General features: G+C 46.7%; 2 protein-coding genes across 2 annotated transcripts in view; both read left to right on the top strand.

Annotated features, from left to right (window-relative positions):
- The window catches only part of SYS1 (SYS1 golgi trafficking protein), a 38,615-nt gene extending 23,676 nt beyond the window's left edge, over positions 1-14,939 (top strand). Inside the window, exon 4 of the mRNA XM_036114559.2 lies at positions 14,801-14,939. Within this exon, the coding sequence (XP_035970452.1) occupies positions 14,801-14,807 (7 nt within the window). The 3' untranslated portion in view covers positions 14,808-14,939. The remainder of the gene's footprint in view (positions 1-14,800) is intronic.
- DBNDD2 (dysbindin domain containing 2) lies at positions 14,809-16,941 on the top strand. The gene is made up of 3 exons (XM_036114556.2): positions 14,809-14,947; positions 15,151-15,288; positions 16,271-16,941. The coding sequence occupies exons 1-3, from the start codon at positions 14,809-14,811 to the stop codon at positions 16,474-16,476; spliced, it is 483 nt and encodes a 160-aa protein (XP_035970449.1). The 3' UTR covers positions 16,477-16,941.
- The last annotated feature ends 3,869 nt before the right edge of the window (positions 16,942-20,810 follow it).

Below are 20,810 nucleotides of genomic sequence, written 5' to 3' on the forward strand. Positions count from 1 at the left end.
TCAGGTCATGATCTTGGGGTCATGAGATTGAGCCCCATGTAGGGCTGTGCTGTCAGCAGGGAGTCTGCTTGAGATTCTCTCTCTCCCTCTGCCTCTCCCACCCCTCCACCCCACCCTCACATGTTCTCTCTCTCTCTCTCCAAAAACAAGTAAATAAAATCTTAAAAAAACGTTTTTAACTAAATGAAAGTGAAAAGACAACTTATCTAAAGTGTAGGGTGCAGTAAAAACAGTGCTTAGAGGGAAATTTATAGCACTAGTGCATATATTGGAAAAGAGGAAAGATCAGAAATCAACCTAAACTTTTACCTTATAAAACTAGAGAAAGAAGGGCAGTTTAAGCCTAAAGCAAGCAAAAGAAAAATAATAAAAATTAGAACAGAAATCAGTGAAATTGAAAACAGGTACACAACAGAGAAAATCAATGAACCCCACAAGTTGTTCTTTGAAAAAGTAAATAAAATCAACAGAACTCTAGCCAACCTAACCAAGAAAAAAAGAAAGAAGACACAAATTACCAATATCAGAAATTTAAGAGAGGCCACCACTACTGATCCTAGGGACATCAAAAGGATAATAAAGGAATATCATGAACAACTCCATGCCCTCAAATTTGATAACTTAGATGAAATGTGTCTATTGTGTTGTGTTTTGTTTTGTTTTGGTACTGTCTTTGGTTTGGTAATACTAACCTCTTAAAATTACATTGAGAAGTGTTCCTTCCTATTCCATTTTCTAAAAGAGATCGTATAGAATTGGTATTAATTCTTCTAATTAATCCTTCTAATAAGTATTGGGTGGATTTCTCCAGTGAAACTATCTGGTGCTGGATATTTCTTTTTCAAGAGGGAGGTGTGTGTGTCTTTGTGTTGTATTGACTACAAATTCAATTTCTTTAATAGTTATAGAGCTATTTTTATGATCTATTTTTTTGGGTGAGTTTTGGCAGTTTGTACTTTTTGAGGATTTAGTCCTTTTCATCTAAATTGCCAAACTTATGTGTGTAGAATTGTTCTTCATAGACCCTTATTGTCTCTTTAATGTCTGGGAGCCCATAAGGATATCCTCTGTTGCGCTCATGAAATTGACAGTTTAGGACTTCTCTTTCTTTTTTTCCTTTGTCAATCTTGTTAGATGTTTGTCCATTTTATAGATCTTTCCAAAGAACCAGCTTTTTCTTTGATTTTCTCTATTGTTTTTCTATTTTCAGTTCTTTGGGATTTTTGCTCTTCTGATTCTAGTTTAAGGCAGGAACTTAGATTATTAGTTGGAGGTGTATCTTCCTTTGAAAGTAAACATTTAGTACTGTAAATTTCCCTTTCAGCATGGCCTTAACTGTGCCGCACATATTTTGATACTTTGCATTCAGCTAAATTTTAGAAAATGTTGAGATCTTCACTTTGACCCCTAGATTTTTTTAGAAGTATGTTGTTTAATTTCCATGTGTTTGGAGTATTTCCTGTCACCTTTCTGTTACTGATTTGGATCTGTTTGATTCCATTGTGGTCAAGGGAACACACACTGTATAATTTTGATTGTTTTAAGTCTCTTGAGGTTGTCTTTGGACTTAGGATATTGTCTGTTGGGGTGAATATTCCATGCGCACTTGAAAAGAATGTGTGTCTTGCTGTTGTTGGGTGTTCTCTAAATGTCAATTACATCCTTTTGGATGTCGGTTTTGTTAAGTTCTTTTGTTAAGTACATATTCTGCTGCTTTTCTGCTTAGTATTTCTATCAGTATTTTATTTTATTTTATTTTTTTAAGGCTTTATTTATTTGACAGAGAGAGAGCACAAGCAGGGGGAGCAGCAGAGGAAGAGGGAGAAGCAGGCTCTCTGCTGAGCAGGGAGCCTGATACGGGGCTCGATCCTAGGACCCTGGGATCATGACCTGAGCCAAAGGCAGACACTTAACTGACTGAGCCACCCAGGTGCCTCTCTATCCGTATTTTAGAGATCTGTTGAAGTCTCCAACTCTGATAGTGGATTTGCCTGTTTCTCCTTTCGGTTCTATCAGTTTGATTCCTATACATTTAGGATTGCTTTGTCTTCCTCATGGTTTGACCCTGCTATCATTATGTAATGTAACCTCTTTTCCCTGGTGATTTTCTTTTATCTGATATTAAGATGGCAGATTCTGTGGTCTTTTGATTAATGTTTGTATGGCATATCTTTTTCAATCCTTTTACTTTCCACTTACCTATGTCATTATACTTGAAGTGAATTTCTTGTTGACAGCTTATATTTGGGTCATTTTTTCATATTCTATTTTGCAGGTCTCTCTCACTTTTAAATGATATATTTAGGCCATTTCCCGTTCATGTAATTATTTGTATCTTAGTGCTTCTGTTTGCCATTTTATTGTTTGTTTCCTCTGTTTTTCATTCCTCTGTTCCATTTTTCCACCCTTCCTGTATTACTTGAACATTTTTTAGGATTCTGTTTTTTATTTAATCTATGGTGTTTTCTTTCTTTTTTTAAGATTTTATTTTTTAAAGTAATCTCTACACCCAATGTGGGGCTCAAATTCACAACCCTGAGATCAAGAGTTACATGTTCCACAGATTGAGCCAGCCAGGTGCCCTCTTTGGTCATTCTTTTAGGGTAGGTCTTCAGACAACAAATTCTTTTAGTATTTCTTTCATTTGAGAATGTCTTGATTTCTCATTCCTAAAAAGTCTTCTTGCTGGGTACAGCATGTCAGAGATAAACAAATTATTTAAAGTAGAAAGGACAGATTTTGATCAGTAATATACTGTTGTAATAGGAAAAAGAATCCAGTGTGAACTGAACTCAACTTTGATTTGTACAGAGATGACTCAGCATCTTAAAGGAATTTGAGAACAAGGAGGGGGTGAGGGGGGTGCTCTGTAGAGTTAAGGAAGTGAAAATCTACAGAAAGCAGAAAGGGGATATTGGTCCACGTGAAACCCATCTAGGTTTGCTAGCTCCTACCCTCCCATAGAAGATGTGTATCTTGCTGTTGGGAGACAGGGACCCTGTCTTCAGGGGTTGGCTGGAACAAACAGTGAATTCATTTGGCAGCCTTGAGTTTTCTTAGGCAGACACTTTAAGGGGTCTGGGGTCATCCTAGGGATTCAGCCTTGAGCTGTTAGAAACTATATTAGTGTTTGTTCAAGTCTTTATAGACCAAGGTTAAGGCCTGGTCGAAAAGAGGGCTCAGAGGAGCCGGGGTAGAGTTTGATCAAGGAGAGAGTCTTTGTCAAGCATTCTGGATTGACTTTGTTTTCCTTCACTGCTTAAAAATGTTGTGTGTTTTCCTTCACTACTTAAAAATGTTGTGCCATTGGAGCACTGGGTGTTATGCACAAACAATGAATCATGGAACACTACATCTAAAACTAATGATGTAATGTATGGGGATTAACATAACAATAAAATTTTTTTTTTTAATTAAAAAAAAAAATGTTGTGTCACTTTTGTTCTGGCCTCCATGGATCATGAGAACCTGATGCAACAGAACTGTTGTTCTCCTATTGGTAAGATATCATTTCTCTAACTGCCTTCAAGATTCTTTCTTTGACTTAATTTTTCAAAAGTGTTATCATGGATTTATTTGGGTTTATGTTGGAGATTCAGTCAGCTTCTTGAACCTGTAGGTCAGGTCTTTGTCGAATTTGGGAAAATTTTAGCCATTATTTTCTTGAATGTTTTTTCAGCTTCACTTCCTTTTCCTCTCCACCTGGGACTCCAGTGACACAAATGTTAAATCTTTTGTTATTGTCTCACAGGTTCCTGAGGCTCTTTTCTTTCTTTGTTTCTTTCTTACTATAATTTTCTCACTTTTTCATATTGGATCATTTCTACTATTCTCTCTTCAAATTCACTGATCCTTTCATACGTTATCTCCATTCTTCTACTGAGCCTCTCCAGTAAGGTTTTTGTTGTTATTGTTGTTGTTGTTTGAATTTTGGTTTCTGTATTAATTTCCTAGACCTGCCTGCTGTAACAACTGGCTTGATGGCTTAAAACTATAGAAGTTTATTTTCGTACAGTACTGGAGGCCAAGAGTCCAAAAATCAAGGTGTTAATTCCTTCTGGAGGCTCTAAGGGAGAATCTGCCCCATGCCTAGCTAGCTTCTGGTGATTGCCAGCAATCCTTGACGTTCCTTGGCTTATAGACCTATCATCCTGGTATTTGCCTCCATCTCACATGGTGGTCTCCCTTGAGTATCCTTATGTGTTTTCACATAGTCTTCTTTTAAAGGATACTAGTTATTGGATTTAGTGCCCACACTAATCCAGTATGACCCCATTTTAACTAATTATTTCTGCAAAGACTCTATTTCCAAATAAGGTCACATTCTATAGTACTGGGTAGACATGAATTTTTGGAGAACACTATTCAACCCAGCACAATAATTTTTTCTTCAGTTCTAAGATTTCTATTTTATTTATGTCTTCTATTTTTTTCCCCTGAGATTTTTTTTTTATTTTTTATTTTATTTCAAGAATGTTTGTTGAAGCATTTTTATAGTGATTGTTTTAAAATCAGAGTCAGATAAATCCAGCAATGCTGTGATTTGTTGGCATCTATTGTTTGTCTTTTCTTATCCAAATTGAGATTTTCCTGGTTCTAGGTATGTTGAATTATTTTCAGTTATAACCTGGACATTTTGGAAATTATGTTATGAGACTCTGGATCTCATTTAAATCTTCTGTTTTAGTAGGCCTCAGATGACCTGGGCCAGTGAGACAGGGGGCACCAACTCTTTTTTTTTTTTTTTTTTTAAAGATTTTATTTATTTATTTGACAGAGAGAGACATAGTGAGAGCAGGAACACAAGCAAGGGGAGTAGGAGAGGGAGAAGCAGGCTTCCCACGGAGCAGGGAGCCCGATATGGGACTCGATCCCAGGACCCTGGGATCATGACCTGAGCCGAAGGCAGACGCTTAACGAATGAGCCACCCAGGCGCCCGCACCAACTCTTTACCACCAGGTGAGAGTGAAAATTGAGGCTAGGTACATGACCCCACTCATACCAACCAGTAGGGCAAGGGGAGGGTTATCTCATGACTGCTGGCAGAGGTGGACATCTTGTCTCTACACTTGGCCTCCTTTACACTGGGGGAAGGGAGTGGTGCCTCATTATTGCTGGATGGGGATGACAGTGTGGCTCCCCACATGGCCTCCTCTGACACCATGGAAATGGGGAGGGATTCTTGGGGAGGGGTATTTGTTACTGCTGGGCAGTGATGAAGGCCAGGCTCCCACGGGTCTCCTCTAACACCACCTGGAGGTGAAGTGGGGGAAGTGTCCTGTTACCTTTGTTACAAGACAAACATTGAAGTCGGGCTTTCCCCTCTGTCTTTGCTAGTGGAGGCTGGGAGTGGTTTTTCCTCTAGTATTGCTGGAGTGGGACATTTAATGTCAGAAGATTTCTGTCTTGCTAGGGTGCCCCTTTCTCAGTCCTTTGACAAGAGAAAACAGGCTTTTCATGGGAACAATTTTTAACTGCCTGTTTCCAGGTTGCAGGCTTCTCCAGACCCTAGCAAAAACAAAACCTACTAGGGTTCCTGGTTGGTCTGCCTTCTTATGTTTGTTTGAAATATAATGTCTAGCATTTTAAGCTGTACTTAGTGGGAGGGATAGAGAGGAATGCATCTACTCCATTTTGTTCAGAACCAAAAATCCTGTTTTTATTTTATACTCTCTTTATCCCTATACATCCAAGCTGGAGATGTTTCTGGATATATTATCCTTTTAAGAACTTGTAGGTCACTCTGAATCTTATTCAGGGCACTCTATTAGACAAAAGCCATGCCCACAATTTCTTTGAGATAAGCCCTTCTCTGCATTAGGCTTCTGCTGAAATGGCTAAGGGACAATACAACACCCCTAAGCTTTCTAGAATCCCTATTGTTTGATTCAGAGGATCTGTGAGGCACACCTATAATTTCTTTAGAGATCTTTTATCTGACTGAATAGTACTCTGAGGCATTGCCTCTTCCTGAGATGTAAACTCGAGATTTTGTAGCCATATTCTCAGTTGTTTTTTTTTTAAGATTGTATTTATTTATTTGAGAGGGAGAGTGAGAGAGAAAACACAAGTGGAGGGAGTGGCAGAGGGAGAAGGAGAAGCAGACTCCCCTGCTGAGCAGGGAGCCCGATGTGGGGCTCGATCCCAGGACCCCGGGATCATGACCTGAGCCGAAGGCAGATGCTCAATGACTGAGCCGCCCAGGTGCCCTTCTCAGTTTCATTTTTAGACCATGTTGTTTTGGATGTTTTCAATGCCCTGGCTTTGAGGTTTGCTAGGAAACCACTTCTTAATGTTACTTTCTTTCTTTTTTTTTTTTTTTAAAGATTTTATTTATTTATTTGAGAGAGAGAATGAGATAGAGAGAGCATGAGAGGGAGGAGGGTCAGAGGGAGAAGCAGACTCCCCGCTGAGCAGGGAGCCCGATGTGGGACTCGATCCCAGGACTCCAGGATCATGACCTGAGCCGAAGGCAGTTGCTTAACCAACTGAGCCACCCAGGCGCCCTTAATGTTACTTTCATTTGCCATTTGGAGAGGCTGAGAATTTCCTACCGTGAAGTCCTGGCTCCTTCAAATTTAACAGCGCTTCATTTTAGCTAAGGGTTTCTCCACCTTGGCACTACTGACACTCTGGGCAGGATGATTCTTTGTGTGGGGGGCAGTGGTGAGAGGGGTCTGTCTTGTGCACTAGAGGATATTTAGCAGCATCCCTGGCCTCTACGAACTAGATGCCAATAGCAACCTCTCCAGTTTCGACAACCAAAAACGTCTCCAGACATTGCCAAATGCTCCCCCCCGCCCCCCGGAGGCAGCCTCGCTGTCACTTGGGAACTGCTGTTTTAGTTCCTCTCTCCCTGCTGGCATTTTACCGTCGGCAGCGAGAAGAGACCAGGTGGCACCTTCACCACCTTGCTTGGAAATTAGCTAGATCACCCAGTTCATTAGGCGTACCCCCCGTTCTCCTCTTTACTGCAGGTGATGGGGCTGCTAACCTCTGTGTCCTGACATAACGAGCTTGCCCCTCCCCCAGTTTCCAGTAGTGCTTACCAGTCCGCCCTGGCTGTTGTCTTATCAAAGGCCTGAGGCTTCTATCAGCAGCTTTTCCAAGGCACTTTGACTACACTCTTCTCTGTTTGTTGCCAGTTCTAATGCCACTGCCATGCTTGGGAGCTGACACGGCAGCACTCTGCCCCAGTACCAGAGTCTCTACCTGGTTATCTATTGCCGCATGTCAATACAAACTTAACAGTTTGAAACAAGTATTCAGTATCTCAAAGGCTTTGGGTAGCAGGAATCCGGGAATGCTCTAGCTCAAATGGTCCTGCCTCCATCTCTCAGGAGGTCACAGGCAAGCTGCCGGCCACGACTGCGGTCCTTCCAAGGCACTCCCAGGGCTGGTGGATCTGTTTCCCTGCTCACTCATGTGGCTGCTGGCAGGCCTCTGCTCTTCCTGGCTGTTGGCTGGAATCTTCTGTTGCTTGCCACGTGAGCCTCTCTGCATGGCTGTTGACAACATAGTAGCTGGCTCCCCCCTGAGTGAGTGATCCAAGCAATAGAGGACCCACACCCAAGATGGAAGCTGTGGTCTTTTGTTTTTTTAATTCTAATTTTGGGCAGGATCCATTATCATTTCTTACATAGAGAAACCTTGATCCAGTGTAGCAGAGGTCTATAGAAAGGTATGATTAACGAATGGCACTGAGCACTGGGGGTATTTTGGTGGCTGGCTGCTGCATTTCAATTTTATTCAATTCAGGATATTTTTCTAATTTCCTTGTGGACTTCGTTTTTGACTCATGGGTTATTGTGAAGTGTTGTGCTTTATTTCCAAGTATTGGGGGTGTTTCCCAGATATCTTTATTAGTTATATTTCAATTCTCGTATAGTCATATCAACATTTTGTATGATTTAAATTCTTTTAAATTTGTTGAGGTTTGTTTTGTGGCCCAGACTATGGTGTATCTTGGTGCAGTTTTATGTGCAGTTGAAAAGAATGTTTACTCTGCTGTTGTTGGGTAAAGTGTTACAAAATGTCAGTCAGAACAAGTCAGTTGCTAGTGTTCAGGTTTTCTATATCCTCCCTGCTTTGTCCTGTCTACTTGTTTTATTGATTACTGAGAGAACAGTATTGAATTCTCTAACTGAAATATAGACTTTTCTCTTTCTATTTTAGGTCTATTGGTTTTTACTTCATCTATTTTTGAAACTCTGTTATTAGATGTATTCGCATTTATAATAGTGGAGTCTTCTTGGTGAATTGAACCTTTTATTATTATGAATATCCCTCTTCATCACTGGTAATAGTCTTTTTGAAGTTTACATTTGTCTGGTATTAATATTGCCACTCTAATTTGCTTTGATTACTGTTTATATGGTGTATCTCATTCCATTCATTTACTTTTTTTTTTTTTAAGATATTTATTTATTTATTTGACAGAGACAGAGAGAGACACAGCGAGAGAGAGGGAACACAAGCAGGGGGAGTGGGAGAGGGAGAAGCAGGCTTCCCCCTGAGCAGGGAGCCCAATGCGGGACTCGATCCCAGGACCCTGGGATCATGACCTGAGCAGAAGTCAGACGCTTAATGACTGAGCCACCCAGGTGCCCTCCATTCATTTACTTTTAACCCATATATTTTTTTATGGTTAAATTGGGTTTCTTGTAGACAGTACATTATTGCCTTTTGCTTTACTTCCTACTCTACTAGTCTGTCTTTTAATTTGTTGTCTTTCATTGACAGTTGGATTAAAATCTTGTATCTTGCTATTTGTTTTATATTTTACATGTTTTTTTCTCATTTTTTCTCTTTTTCTTCCTTACTTTGGATTAATTACATTTTTTCAGGGAAAAACATCAATCTATTGGGTACCAAAAATAGACAATAAGACTTACTGCATTTGATCAAAACAGTTGGTTACTCACAGCACACCAAACAACATGAACAGCAGCATAGTTGTGTGTTTGTTGGTTCCCTTTGCCCCAAGGCCAACAACCGATATGGTGGTCCCAGATGCACAGCAGATACACAGTGAGTTTACACTGTGGCTAAGGAGCCAGGCCCAGAACTTTTATAACAAGCAGTAAGCAAGCCTGCCTTGATTTGATCTGATCTCTCCAGCTCTATTAACAATCAACAATCCTGGGCGAGGGCCCAGGTGACAGAGAAGTCAGATCCTTGCAATCTTGACATAGTCAACAAGACACGTTGAGCACAAAAAGGCCCAGGGAGAATGCCTCCCAATATTTTTATAATCACACTTTATCTTCATATTGGCTTGTTAAACTTCTTTAAAAAATTTTTTTTAGTGGTTGCCCTTGCATTTACAATATATATCTTCAATTAATCAAAGTCTATCTTTAAATAATGTTATACCACTTCTTATATAGCAGAGGATCCTTCAAGAGTATATTTCCAATTACTTATCCCATCAGTTTGACTATTGTTACTGTTATACATTTTACTTTAATATATGCTATCTATCCACAACATATTGCTACTTGTAAAAATTGAAATGTAGTGACATACAATTTTATATTAGTTTCAGGTGTACAACATAGTCATTTGACAATTATATACATTACAAAATGCTCACCATGATAAATGTACTTACCACCTGTTACCACACACAGTTACTGACTATATTCCCTGTGCTGCACTTCATATCCCCATGACTTCGAAAGCGAAAGAGTAGTGTACTGCCACTCTCTGGCTTTATTTTTTTTATTTTTTTATTTTTTTTTATTTTTATTTTTTAAAGATTTTATTTATTTATTTGAGAGAGAGAGAATGAGAGAGAGCGAGTACATGAGAGGGGGGAGGGTCAGAGGGAGAAGCAGACTCCCTGCCAAGCAGGGAGCCCGATGCGGGACTCGATCCAGGGACTCCAGGATCATGACCTGAGCCGAAGGCAGTCGCTTAACCAACTGAGCCACCCAGGCGCCCACTCTCTGGCTTTAATAGTCAGTTGTCTTGCAAGGTGATTAAAAACAGGAAAATGTCTCTTCTATTTACCTTTATTCTGTCCATTTCCAGAGATCTTTAGTTCTTTATGTAGCTCTTTCTGGAGGCAGAAAGAATGTGATACGAGAGAGAAACCCGGATCTACATAAGGAAATGACTCTTCTCGCCCGTCTGCCCGGAGGCCCTGTCCTCCTCCCACCTCACAATGCCAGTGCCCGCATCCCACTTCTTCTTGGAGGCTCCTGTCCTTCTTTGGAATTCAGGTTAATTGGTTGCTCTGCAACCTCAGCTCTCTGAGTTTGACAGAAGTTGTAATTTTATAGACTACCTAACAATTTTTAAAAATTGTGATTAGTGGGCGCCTGGGTGGCTCAGTCGTTAAGCGTCTGCCTTCGGCTCAGGTCATGATCCCAGGGTCCTGGGATCGAGTCCCACATCGGGCTCCCTTCTCGGCAGGAAGCCTGCTTCTCCCTCTCCCACTCCCCCTGCTTGTGTTCCTGCTCTCGCTCGCTCTCTCTGTCAAATAAATAAATAAAATCTTTAAAAAAAAAAAAAATTGTGATTAGTGTGGTAATGATGCTCTTCCCAGCTTTCTGCATCCTGGATGGAAGCCAGAAGTCTCAGCCATCTACTTTTCCATGGCTCCTTCCACCTCCTTTTGCCATCTGCTCCTGGGGCCGCTGCCTGGGTCTTTCTCTTGCCTGACACCCTTCCAGCTTAGCCCCCTGAATTATCTCTAGCTTGGATGCTTTTCTCTCTCTACCCCTTCATGTGGCAACTATCTGGCAAAGAGAAGGGATGGAGGTTCCAGATCTCTCACCATCTTGGGGACAGGTCGAAACAACCCATGGAGTTCTGTTCCTGGGGATAAGCCTGGAAATCCCCTGGAACGGGGAGAAATGGTTTTGGGAGCTGAGCTCTCACCCACCGTACTCCCGAGTGGGTCTCATTCCTCTGTGCTAGGAAGGGGGACGAAGTATCTACTTCATCCAGTAATGAGGACTAAGAATCAAACTGACTAAAACATTTCTTGGAAGATAGAAACTGCAACAGGACAGAAAGGGAACAGGCTGGGAGCAGAGGTTACAAGCACAGTCCCTGGAAGCAGCCTCTGTGGATTTGAATTTCATCACTTATTTGCTGTATGGCCTTGGACAAGTCCCTTCACCTCTCTGTCTCTCAGTTTCTGGATCTGTAAAATGGAAATAATAATAGTATTTACCTCACAAGATTGTTAAGAGGATTAATAGAGTTAATATATGCAAAGCACTTATAATAGCAACAGATATATAATAAGCTCTGTAGAAGTATTAACTATTAGGGTGTACTTCCTATAATTTCAGAAATTCATGGAAGAAAGCACTTTCCTCCCTTTCTCAGAACCCATTACAATCAAAACACCTAATGTTTATTGAGCATCTCCGAAGTACCCACATCCTGTACTAAGCATTTTATATGAATTATCTCATAAGTGGTAGGGATTAATTATTCCTACCTAATAAGCAAGGAAATCAAGGAACAGAGAAATTAAGTGTTTACACAGCTGGCTAGATGCAGAGCTAGGTTTGCAACCCAGGAGGGTGGGACTACCACGCCTGTGCTCTTAACCACTTGCCTACCACTTGCCTCCCACAAACTAGTTTCCTTGCTTGTAAAATAGTGGGAACGCTGCTTGCTGTATTTCTCTCACAGGGTTGTTTTGAGATCCCACTAACAATAGATGAAGCAGCGCTTTGGGTATCTGTACAGGGCTAGTCCCCTGACAGGGAAGCCTGAATGTGTCATGACTCCATCCCTTTGCACATGCCCATCCCCCCTCTTCTCTGCTTGTTGAACTTATTTCCTCAAGACTCGGCTCAGATATCAGCACCTAGATTTTATTCTAACAATGGAGGGATTTAAGCAGGGGGTGGCGTTTTGAACGCAGACTTGGGTTTTGAAATGGTGGCTGACTGCTGTGTGTTATGGGGGGGGGGGGAGAGGGATGCAGTGTAGCAGGGCCAGAGTGAGTACAGGAAAACCAGATAGAAGGCTACTGGGGAGCCAAGGGAGAGATGGTGGTGCAAACAGAGAGGAACGGTGGATTGAAAAGTTATTTAGGGAAGAGAATCGACAGGGAATGGAGGTGTATTTACCACAGGACAGGGAGGTGCCAAGGATGACCCCCAGTTCCCGGCTTGCTCGTGGATGTTTGTTCAGTGAATGAACGAATGACCCCACGGAAGTATTCCCGACAGACACCCCCGACCCGGTCCTGTTCCCGCGGCTCTGGAGCTGTGAGCACAAGGGGATGGGTGGGAGGGAGGAGGAAAAGAATGGGCACAGAATCTCAGTCCAGGAGCTGCTAGATTGGACACTTAGGCACTGGTTTGAGCAGGAGGCGCGGAGAGGGGGGCAAGCGTTTCTCCGTCGGCCCCGCAGTTTGTGCCTTGCCCCTCCACCCCCGCCAATCTGAACGCGCAGCGCCCCTGTTCGCGCCCTGGAGGACTTGGCTCCACGCCGGCGTCTCGGGGTGCGGCGCAGCGGCCCACCCCTGCAGCCCTGACCCGCCCCGTCCCGGCGCCCACCCCGCCCAGTGCGCTGGAAGCCTGGGCGGCGGCTCGGTGCGATCCCGGAGACAGAACCCGGGGCTGCCGGGTGAGTCCTAGGGTCAGGGGGCCCTCCGCCGCGGCGCACCTGCCCTGATGCGCGGCACCGGGTCAGTGCCCTCCCCGCTCCAGCGGGTCTCCTTCCCGGCTGCGCCTTCTCGCCCAGGGTGCGGGTGCGTTGCGGCGGGGCTGCCCGGGAGTCGCCAGCAGCAAGTGCGCGTGGGTCGACAACCCGCGCGTGTCCCCGCGGCGGGGATGCGCCGCCCAGTGCGGCGCAGCAAGTGGATCTGAGCGTGCGGAGCCGAGCGCCCCGGCGGCGGGCGGAGTGCGGACGAGCGCGGCCAGCTGCGGGGCAGGGATGCGCGCCGGGAACTTTTCCCCGGGCCTGGAAGTGCGAGCGGCCGCGCCCGAGGGGGCTCCCCAAGGCCGCCGGGAGGGAGGCGAGCGCGGGTGCCCGCCGCCGCCCCTCCCCCACTTCCGCCGCCCGCCGCTTCCTCGTTCCCGGCTCCCAGGGCCCGGCCGTCCCGCGGGAGCCTCGGCGGCGCAACCCCACCCCGCCCGGCGCGGCTCGCTCCCACGCCCCCGCCGCCGTCTCGCCGGAGCCGAGCGACCGAGGCAGCGGGGGCGCGGGGCACTGCAGGTAGGGGCTCAGCGGCGGGGGCGCAGAGGCGGCGGGCGGGCGAGGGCTGGGGGCCCTCCGCACTAGCCGGACGCCCTGGGGCCCTCGGCCGCCTCCCCCCTCCCACCCGCGGGCGCGTCCCGGCCCTTTTTAGGGAATTTTCTCGCTCCCGCGGACTCCAGGGCGGGTGGGGCGGAGACCGGCGGGGCGCTCTGTATTTCTGGGGCCCCCCGGGCTCTCCAGACCTCGTCTTTTCCCCAGCACCTTTCGTCGCGTAAACAACTCCCTTCCTCTCCCCGGCCCCGGCTCCGCTGCCCCCTGGGGACAGCGCCTCAGGTCTCGGGAGATGGTTAGGGGGAGGGGGAGAGGGGGCGTCCTGGCACCCCCGGCCCGTGGGCGCCCCCACCCTCGTTCTCTCCCTCCCCCGCCCGGCCGCTGGAGCAGACGGCCCCAGGGGCCCCGGGTATTTTTAGCGCTGTGACCTGGGCGGCAGCTCGGAGAGCCTTTCCCAGGAATCGGCGTCAGCGCCTCCCTCCCCCGCTGCCAGCCGGCGGCCACCAGGTCTCCGCACACTGTCTTTGGCCCTGGCTGGGGTCTCCGACACCGAGTCCGGATGAAGCGAGGGAGGCAGGCTACAGAGGATGACGAGCTGGTCCTCAAGCCAGATACTCCCTTGCCTCCGGTGATGGGCTCAGAGCGCGCTGCCGGAAGGAGATGGAGTCAATGCGAGTGGAAGTATAGGGCCTGGGCTGGCCCAGAGCTCTGGTGTTCTGGAAAGCTCTCAGCACTGGGGACCGCGGGGGCCTGGTCTGAGTTGGACCCAGGACCCGCCCTTCCAATTGCTACTCACTGACTAGTGGGGATATAAGACTGAGATGTGTCAGAGGAGAGGTGCTTAAATAAAGACCTGGGGAGTACGGAGAAGAAAGAGATGGGGGGCGCCTCTAAATAGCACAGTATCTGGGCTTTACATTTTACAGAGCACCTGCACCAGCAGCCGCTGGGTTGAGTTTGAGGCAGGTAGGACTATTAAGTCATTTTCGGATGGGAAGCCTGAGGCTGGAAAGATGATTTCCTGAGGGGCAGAGCCAAGTCTGGAAGTCAGGTCTTTGACTTAAGAGCAGGGTTTGGAGGGGATGGTGGTGATGGGGTGTGTGGGGGAGAGGGGGTGCTTTAGTCTTTGGGTTTTGAAGGCTGGGCATGAACCAGAGTTATAGCACTTGAGCACCCTGAGGTCCCCATCCCACCGTCTTCCATGGCCTTCCGAGGGGTGGCTGGGTCCATTAGAAGTGCCTCCTTCTTTTGGGCTGGACCAATCCCACCAACCCCTCTCACCAGGGCATGATACTGAGTCTTGGCTATTGGCCCCGTTCCCTGAATACAGAGGAGCTTCTTTTGCCGTGCCTGGAACCAGCATCCCCTTTGTGGAGCCAGGCGCAGCCCTGCCTCTCTCTGAGACTTGAAGTTTGTAGTAACAGACTTTGTTTCAAGGAAGGGAAGGAGGTGGCCAAGTCCAGTGGTGTCCAGGCTGCAACGCCAGGATGCTGGCTGCAGAGGGGCTCCCCAAGCCCAGGCCCCCGTTGTGTTCCCTCTCAACTTCATAGCTCTACTTGCCCTGCCACCTCCCAGGAGCTGACATGGACCCAAATCCTCGGGCAGCCCTGGAGCGCCAGCAGCTCCGCCTTCGGGAGCGGCAGAAGTTCTTTGAGGAAATTTTACAGCCGGAGACAGAGTTTGTCTTCCCCCTGTCCCACCTGCATCTCGAGTCGCAGAGACGTAAGCTCTGAGTCCTGGGGAGAGGGCCTGGAGTGGGGTGGGGGGGTAGGTCTCGTAGGTCCTGAATCATGGGAGCCTCTTCCCCTTGTTTTTTTGGTCCTCAAAACTTCTGTCTCTGGACCTGACACATATCTTTGACCATCCTAGGGGCTCTGGGGGCTCTGGCCTGCGTCCTCCTGACTTGCCCCCTTCTTGATCTTCAGCCCCCATAGGGAGTATCTCATCCATGGAAGTGAATGTGGATGCACTGGAGCAGGTAGAACTTATTGACCTTGGAGACCAGGATGGAGCAGATGTGTTCTTGCCTTGTGAAGACTCTCCACCAGCCTCCCAGACATCTGGTATGGCCCTTGGCTTGGGGGACTTGGGCACCAGTTAGCCAGAACTGTGTGGCAGGCTCTGAAGTGAGGCTGCAAGGCAGGGCTGGAGAAGTATACATGTAGGGGTTGGAAATGGGTGTTTCTATGAATGAAACAGCTGTCTGTTCTGATTTTAGGGAAATTGACCCCGAGGGGAACTGGGTGACAGATCTCCAATCTAAAATTCTGGGAATGCCTCAGCCCCCCTTAGCCTTTGTTAATTTTGTGTTTGTGAAATTAATGTGATTAATTCATGTAATTAAAATCATATAAAATATAAATTTTTATATTAGATAACTTAAGCCATTTTAGTCCTCTTCATATGAATATTTACTGAACACTTTTTTTTTTTTTTTAAGGTTGCTAATACTGTGCTCAATTAACTCAATCCTTACAATGTCCTACTAGGGCAGGCGGTAGTATCCTGATTTTATAAAGGAGGAAATTAGACTCAGAAGTTGTCACACAGCCAGAAAGTGGAAGAGCTGGGTTCAAACCATGGCTGTCTCATTCCAAAGCCCATATGTTTAGCTTATAAAATAGATATTCTCTTATTTAAAGCTGCCGCTGTTTATTGATGGCCTACTGCATGCCAGACATTTTATAATCATTCTTCGATTGATTTTATCCTCAAAACCCTTCTGGAATGTAGGTGCCTATCCCATTTTTAGAGAAGATTCAGTCCTTGAGGGGGAAAATGACTTGCCCAGAGCCACTCAGGAGCAAGTAAGTGATGTAGGTAGAGCTTGAACTCTTGAATTGATTGACCTGAGTCTAGGGCCCAGACATGGTGTAGTGAAGTGAAAGGAACTGGCAGTCAGGAGACCTGGCTCTTTGTGGACTGGCTCAGTGACTGGTCACTCCCCTGCTCTTCTCTGGGGTTCAGCCTCTCCTGGCCGGACCATCTCCGAGAGTGCCCAGAAGCCCTGTTTGTGGCCCTGACCAACTCTTCTTTTCTGGGCAGGGCTGGATGACCACCCGGAGGAGTTGAGCCTGCCAATGCCCACGCCAGACAGGACTGTGTCCCGCACGTCCTCCTCATCTTCTGACGACTCCACCAACCTGCACAGCCCAAATCCCAGTGACGGCGGGGCAGACACGCCCTTGGCACAGTCTGATGAGGAAGAGGATGGGGCTGATGGAGGGGCAGAGCCTGGAGCTTGCAGCTAGCAGTGGGCCTCCATCTACAGACTGACTGAGCTGGCTCTTCTCCACAGGAGACCCTAGGCCCAGCCAGAGCCCTTCAGAGAAGACCAGACTCTTTACTTGCAGTAGGCACCAGGGGGAGGCAAGGACAGTGGGATGGCGTACCTCTCTGGGAATTAACCCTCCTGCTTTACTGCTAACCTTTCCTGCTACCTAACCCTCCCACCAGTTTTTGGCTTCCTCCCAAGGTAGGGCTTATAGGCGAGGAGATGGAAGATGAGGCAGGACAAGATGCTACTGCTTTTCTTAGCACCCCTCCCTCCCCCAGACTCTCTGCAGTCTTCTGATAGAGTCTCCTAAACCAGTGTCTCTAAGTGGACGTGAACTCTGTAGCACTCCCCGTGCAGTGGTACTCTAGCCATCCTGCTCCCCTACATCCTGTTCGGGAACAGGGCACGGTATAAATAATAAATAATAATCTACCAACCACTCCCCTTTGTGTGTCACGTTGCAGAGATCTCAGACCCACTATATCTAACGACACCATCCCCCCATCTCTCATGTGCTCCATCTCTTCAGGAAAGAGTTCTTGAATACGTGTGCTGGGCGTTTGGAGTACAGTTCTGAACAAGACAGGCTGCATCCCTGCCTTTGGTACTTGACTGTCTCTGGAGGAGAAAACCAAGTAAATACCACGGTTCACGGTGTAATCAGTAGCATGATGAGGAACAACTCTGGTATCAGAAAATAGCTCATGTGGCCACCAAAGAGCTGATTTTTAAGCTGAGATCCAGAGGCTGAGTAGGAGTTTGCCAAGTGGGGGCTGTAATTCAAGCAGCAAGAGCAGCTTGGGAAGACTGTAAGTGGAGAGAAATAGCTCTGAGGAACTGAGGAACATTCAGCTGGGCTGAACTGTTGGATGTGGGGACGAGAGGAAGGTGAGAGAGGTAAGACCGACAAAGGTCAGTCAGGAAGTACTTGGAAGCCTGTACCAAGTTTCGGTTCGGCTGCCAGTGAAAGGTCAGAGACTTAAGATAAACATTTATTTCCTCATATAAAAGACGTCCGAAGTGCAGGGCCGTGTGGCTGCTCCGAAGTTATTGGGCACCTGCGTCCTTCTTGGCTCTTTTTGCTCAGCCATCCCAGCCACGTGGCTCGAATTCCCATTGATCGCTCCTGTCTGAGGTGGCCGTTGAAGCCCCGCCCGTCATATCCTTGAAACTGGCAGAAAGTGGGAGAAGAAACTGGGGACAGGCAAAGCACAGCCTGCTGGCTGTTTCCACTTCAGGAAGCGTCCTTGGAAGTTCTAACCAGTCGTGTCCACTTTCATCTCACTGACCAGAGCGTGCTAACCCAAGAAAGGTTTCACTTACAGATATTTTATAGACATAGAGACACAACATTATCTGGAAGAAAGAAAATTCTGGCCTTTGGAAAGACAGTAACCTTTTCAAGTCACTGCATTACCAGTGCATCTGATTTCCGTACTACCTTTCAAACCTCTCAGAAGCACCGTGGCTGCTGGAGAGGCTGGGGTGGTCCTTTAGTAGAGCACACTGCTGTCTTGATAAAAACCAGGGTTATGTTTCTAAGGAACAAGAGGACAATAGTCTTTGGATAGGTAACTGGCAGTTGGCATGTTAGGGGCCATGTTAATGAATCTGAATTTTATGGGGAGTAATGAAGGATTACAAGTGGTTGCATTTGCTTGTTAAAAAGGTAATTCTGGCCACAGTGTGGGGAATATACTGGAGGAGGACAGGCTCAGGACAGACACCTAACACAATACTCCATGCGAGAGATAATGGTAGTGATCAGCTTGACTGGGTTGAGGCAGGGTATAAAAAATAAATGACATTCATTCAATAAATATTTATTAAATTAAATGTCAGTGTTTAACATGTGTAAGACCCTGAACAAGGAACGTAGAGTGGGAAAAAAAAAAAAGTGCTGCTTTTATGGGAGTCTAGTCTAGTGGGGGCCCAAATGCAAAATTGCGACTATGACCAGTTCAAGGAAGGAGTTCATAGCCTATTAAGAGCAGTCACGGGGGCATTTCCCTTGAGGAAGTGGCATCTGACCTGAGCCCTGAAGGATAAGAAGGAGTCAAGGAGGGGAGTAAGGAGTAAGGGGGGTACGGGGGGTGGGGGGAGAGAGGCTCCTTGTGGACTGTTCACTGGAGAGCACCAGTATGGATGCCTGGGAACCAGGAGCCACACTACATAGCGGGGTAGTGGACTAGCGTGGAGGTGGGCGGGATGTAGAAAGGTGGAAGGAATGAGGAGAGATTTAGGAGACAGTTTCCAAAAGATTTGACGGGTAGGTGAGAGAGAGGAAGGGGTCAAGGGTGCCACCATTGTTTCTCCCTTGTGCAACAGGATGATGTGGAATGTAGGGGAGATCCAGGTTTGGGAAGAAGGTCACAAATTTGGTTTTGGCCATGGTGAGCTCGAGGTGCTTTCGAGACCTGCAGGAGGACATGTTGGGTAGGCACTCAGACCCACGTGTGTTGGATTTAGAGAGGATTAGGCTGGGAAATAAATAGATGGAGCTACCAATGTGTAGGTGGTAAGTGAGTGAGTGTGCCTTCCCAGGGAGGGAGGGGGAGTGGAAGGAGAAAGGAGGGTTCTAGGACCCAACCTTAAGGGGCATCAAGTCATTTCTCACATCAGAAAAAAGAAACCATTCCACCTCCCTTTGTACATCAAACACCACCATGGGATCAATGGCCTTCAGCCTAAATCCCAAAGTTCTTTGTGCCACCCAGGCTGAGTGAGTGACAGGCCTGCAGTCTTCCCATAGTCCCAGCCTGCTTCCACCCCTGCAGGAGGCCATTGTAAGTGACAGCTCTTAAGGGCTTTTCCTAGCGCTGGTGAGAAACTTGTGGGAGTTTTGTGCTCCTTTTGTCTAAAAGCCTCTGTGTCCAAGTTGAGATCATCTACTAAACTGGGCTGGGGCTCAGTCTCATGTGAAATTTTGCAGTTTTTCTGGGTTGCTTATGACTTTGCTGCACACAAAGGACATGGCTCTGTCCTTGTGCCCTCTCCCTGCCTTTGGAGTAGCAAAGCTCAAATACCTGTCTCACTGTGGCTGAACCTTCACCTGGGATGCAGCCTATGAGCTCCGTGGCTCTGCTATACACAGCTTCTCAGCTCCCAGGATCACCCTACTCCCCTCCGAGGCAAATGAGGGGAAGCTAGACTAGCTTGGTTGCTGTCAATATGTCAACAAATCTCTTAGTACCCCAGGCACGTGATGCTAAGATCTGTGGGGCTTGGGGCATTTTCCCTGCCAGTCTTCTGGAGAGGCAGAATTGTGTGTGAGCCTCTGGGGAGCCTCCAGTTCAGCTGCTATGAGCCCCAGCCTTGCCTAGAAAAGTCTAGGGTCAGCTGAGACCCCAGGACCACTTCCTGCTTGGACAATGATCTCTTCTTCTGCCAAACCACAGGGGCTTGGCGAGCCTTCAGGGCCAGCATCTCCAGCTGACTGTTTCTTGAGGCCATGCAGTGCCCCTGGAGAGGAGAGGATGATTTGGAGCCAGCTCCGAGGCAAGCAGCCCAGCTTTCAGTCTCCAAGCCACAGCGTGGCTTCTTCTGTCTCTTGCAGACTTGTCACAGACTCTGGGGAAGAGGGAAGAAGACAGACTCATCCTGTAGAATCCTATGCTGTGGAGGAAATAGGAGGGACCACAACTCAGGAGATGATTCCCCGGAAGTTGCACACTGTAGCAGTCCCTAAAGAATGCACAGAACCTGACACCGAACAGCATGGCAGTGTGGGGACAGGATCAACTGTGCTGTGACTTACTTGTTCAGACATTGCTGAGCACCTAGTGTGTGCTAGCCTCCTTGCTGAGGCAACAAGAATACTAAGGTGACCAGGAGCTCTTCCAGGAGCAGATGTGGCCACAGATAATGGAAAGAGAACACAGGCTGTAGCAGAAAACAGAAGACCGTAGCACACTAGAGAGGGAGAAGGTAAGTCTCCTGGAGGTGGCTGGGTCTTCAATGATGGGGACAGGCAATTTCAAAAGGAGACAAAGCATAGAAATACAAAATAATCATAATGGTGGTAGCTCCTCCTTTTTTTTTTTTTTTTTTTGAGGTTGATGGTGTGAACTCTAGTCTTGGCTTCATGACTCACTGTGATCTTAGGCAATATTTCAGTTTCTGTACCTGTTTTCTCATCTGTAAAATGGAGATCATAGACCCTACATCCAAGAATTGAGTCAATGATGGTCAATATTATTAAGCACTTAATACATTCTAGATCCTACATAAAAATAATTTCTAATCCTTAACAACAACCCTGAAAGTAGGTTTATCCATTTTACAGAAGAAGAAAAGTGACCCTCAGGT

The sequence above is a fragment of the Halichoerus grypus genome, chromosome 10 (assembly GCF_964656455.1).
Source record: "Halichoerus grypus chromosome 10, mHalGry1.hap1.1, whole genome shotgun sequence".
Taxonomy (NCBI): domain Eukaryota; kingdom Metazoa; phylum Chordata; class Mammalia; order Carnivora; family Phocidae; genus Halichoerus; species Halichoerus grypus.

Excerpts from the sequence above, each read along its gene's own strand:
- DBNDD2 (XM_036114556.2), top strand. The coding sequence starts at position 14,809 with ATGGACCCAAATCCTCGGGCAGCCCTGGAGCGCCAGCAGCTCCGCCTT. Across the intron at positions 14,948-15,150 it reads GCATCTCGAGTCGCAGAGAC|CCCCCATAGGGAGTATCTCA; the intron begins GTAAGCTCTGAG and ends CTTGATCTTCAG. Across the intron at positions 15,289-16,270 it reads ACCAGCCTCCCAGACATCTG|GGCTGGATGACCACCCGGAG; the intron begins GTATGGCCCTTG and ends TTTTCTGGGCAG.